The following is a 1,303-nucleotide window of genomic DNA, read 5'->3' as shown; positions in this document are numbered from 1 at the left end:
AAGACAAAGACTCCAAAGACCTCGGAGTCCGAGAAAACAGAGAGAAGCAGCTGCACGGCAAAGCATGAGCATGCGTTCAGGATCCTCTTCCCTACTTTCTCTTTGTGCACGGAGTTTCCCCAGACGAAGAAGCCTGATACGGCCCCAGAGCATGCGAGAACTGCCACTCCCAGGCCGGAATATCCTGTGAAGTACAGCTGCAGGGACTTCCCGAATATTCCCACGGGGAGAACTGCGGAGAAAGAGTATGCTATAACGTACCCAGACTCAACGATAGAAAACCCGAATATCCCGGAGTAAGAAATAACTCCCAGGAGAAAAGCAGCTGCAAATAGGCCAAAGCCCTTTCCCATGGATATGTACAGGAAGAAGGGAGACTTTCCGTCGTAAGAAGAAAGGGTCTTGTAGGAGGAGGCGCTTGCAAGCATAGATGCGCACATGCACAGAAGATTCCCGAATAACCCAGAAAATGTGTACTTTTTATCCGAGCCCAAAGGAGTCAGTGGCTGCAGAAGAACAGCCCTTCTAAAATAGAGTGACTCGCTCAGAACGTATCTGTATGCTCCTATAATGCCCATCCGCATGAGAAAAGCAAAAATGAAAAGAGAAAAATGAAAGACCCATCTGGGGCAAAGGTATGCCAGAGGAAAATGTGCAAAAATATGCAGGCAAACGGACGAACTATGTGAGCAAACAAAAGCACATCCCAGGGTCGATATCCTGCAAAAGATTCCCCGAGTGTGCGCCATCTGCTACAGAGCAGCAGAATATCATCCGAAATCCCAGAACAACCCGAATAGTTACAGGAATAATATTAAACCATAACAATCCAAATTAAAATTAAAATTAAAACAATACAGGAATACTTTAGTAATAATACTAGTAATAATAACAGAATACTAGCAATAATAATACAGAATTACATGAATATTTTACTATAAACAATACTATTAGTAATAACAGCAGTACTATTCTAATGAGAATAGTATAGTCATAACAATACTACTATAACCCGAATATAAAATTTAAATTATAGCAATACAATACAATACTATTATCCTAACAATACAATACTATTATCCTAACAATACAATACTACTATTATCCTAACATTATAGCAATACAATACTATTATTCTAACATTATAACAATACAATACAACTATCCTAACATTATAACAATACAATACAATGACATTTTATTACAACACTGCAGCAACCCGAACTCTATAAGACTGTGGGTTTTATTTACTATAGCGCGTGTAGTAGCACACCTGCGAGCTGGTGCAGACTATAAGCATATA

At 39.6% G+C, this 1,303-nt stretch overlaps 1 protein-coding gene across 1 annotated transcript; it reads right to left on the bottom strand.

Moving 5' to 3' along the window:
- Positions 1-584, bottom strand: NEMAJ01_2390 (uncharacterized protein; the record flags this gene model as incomplete). The annotated part of the gene is made up of 1 exon (XM_047916227.1): positions 1-584. A coding segment is annotated over one exon (584 nt), but the record flags the coding sequence as incomplete, so codon positions are not given.
- Between the last annotated feature and the right edge of the window lie 719 nt (positions 585-1,303).

This window comes from Nematocida major, assembly GCF_021653875.1.
Source record: "Nematocida major strain JUm2507 chromosome Unknown 2327, whole genome shotgun sequence".
Classification (NCBI taxonomy): Eukaryota; Fungi; Microsporidia; genus Nematocida; species Nematocida major.
Note: the sequence above shows the minus strand (reverse complement) of the source record. Positions and strands in the feature narration are given on the sequence as shown.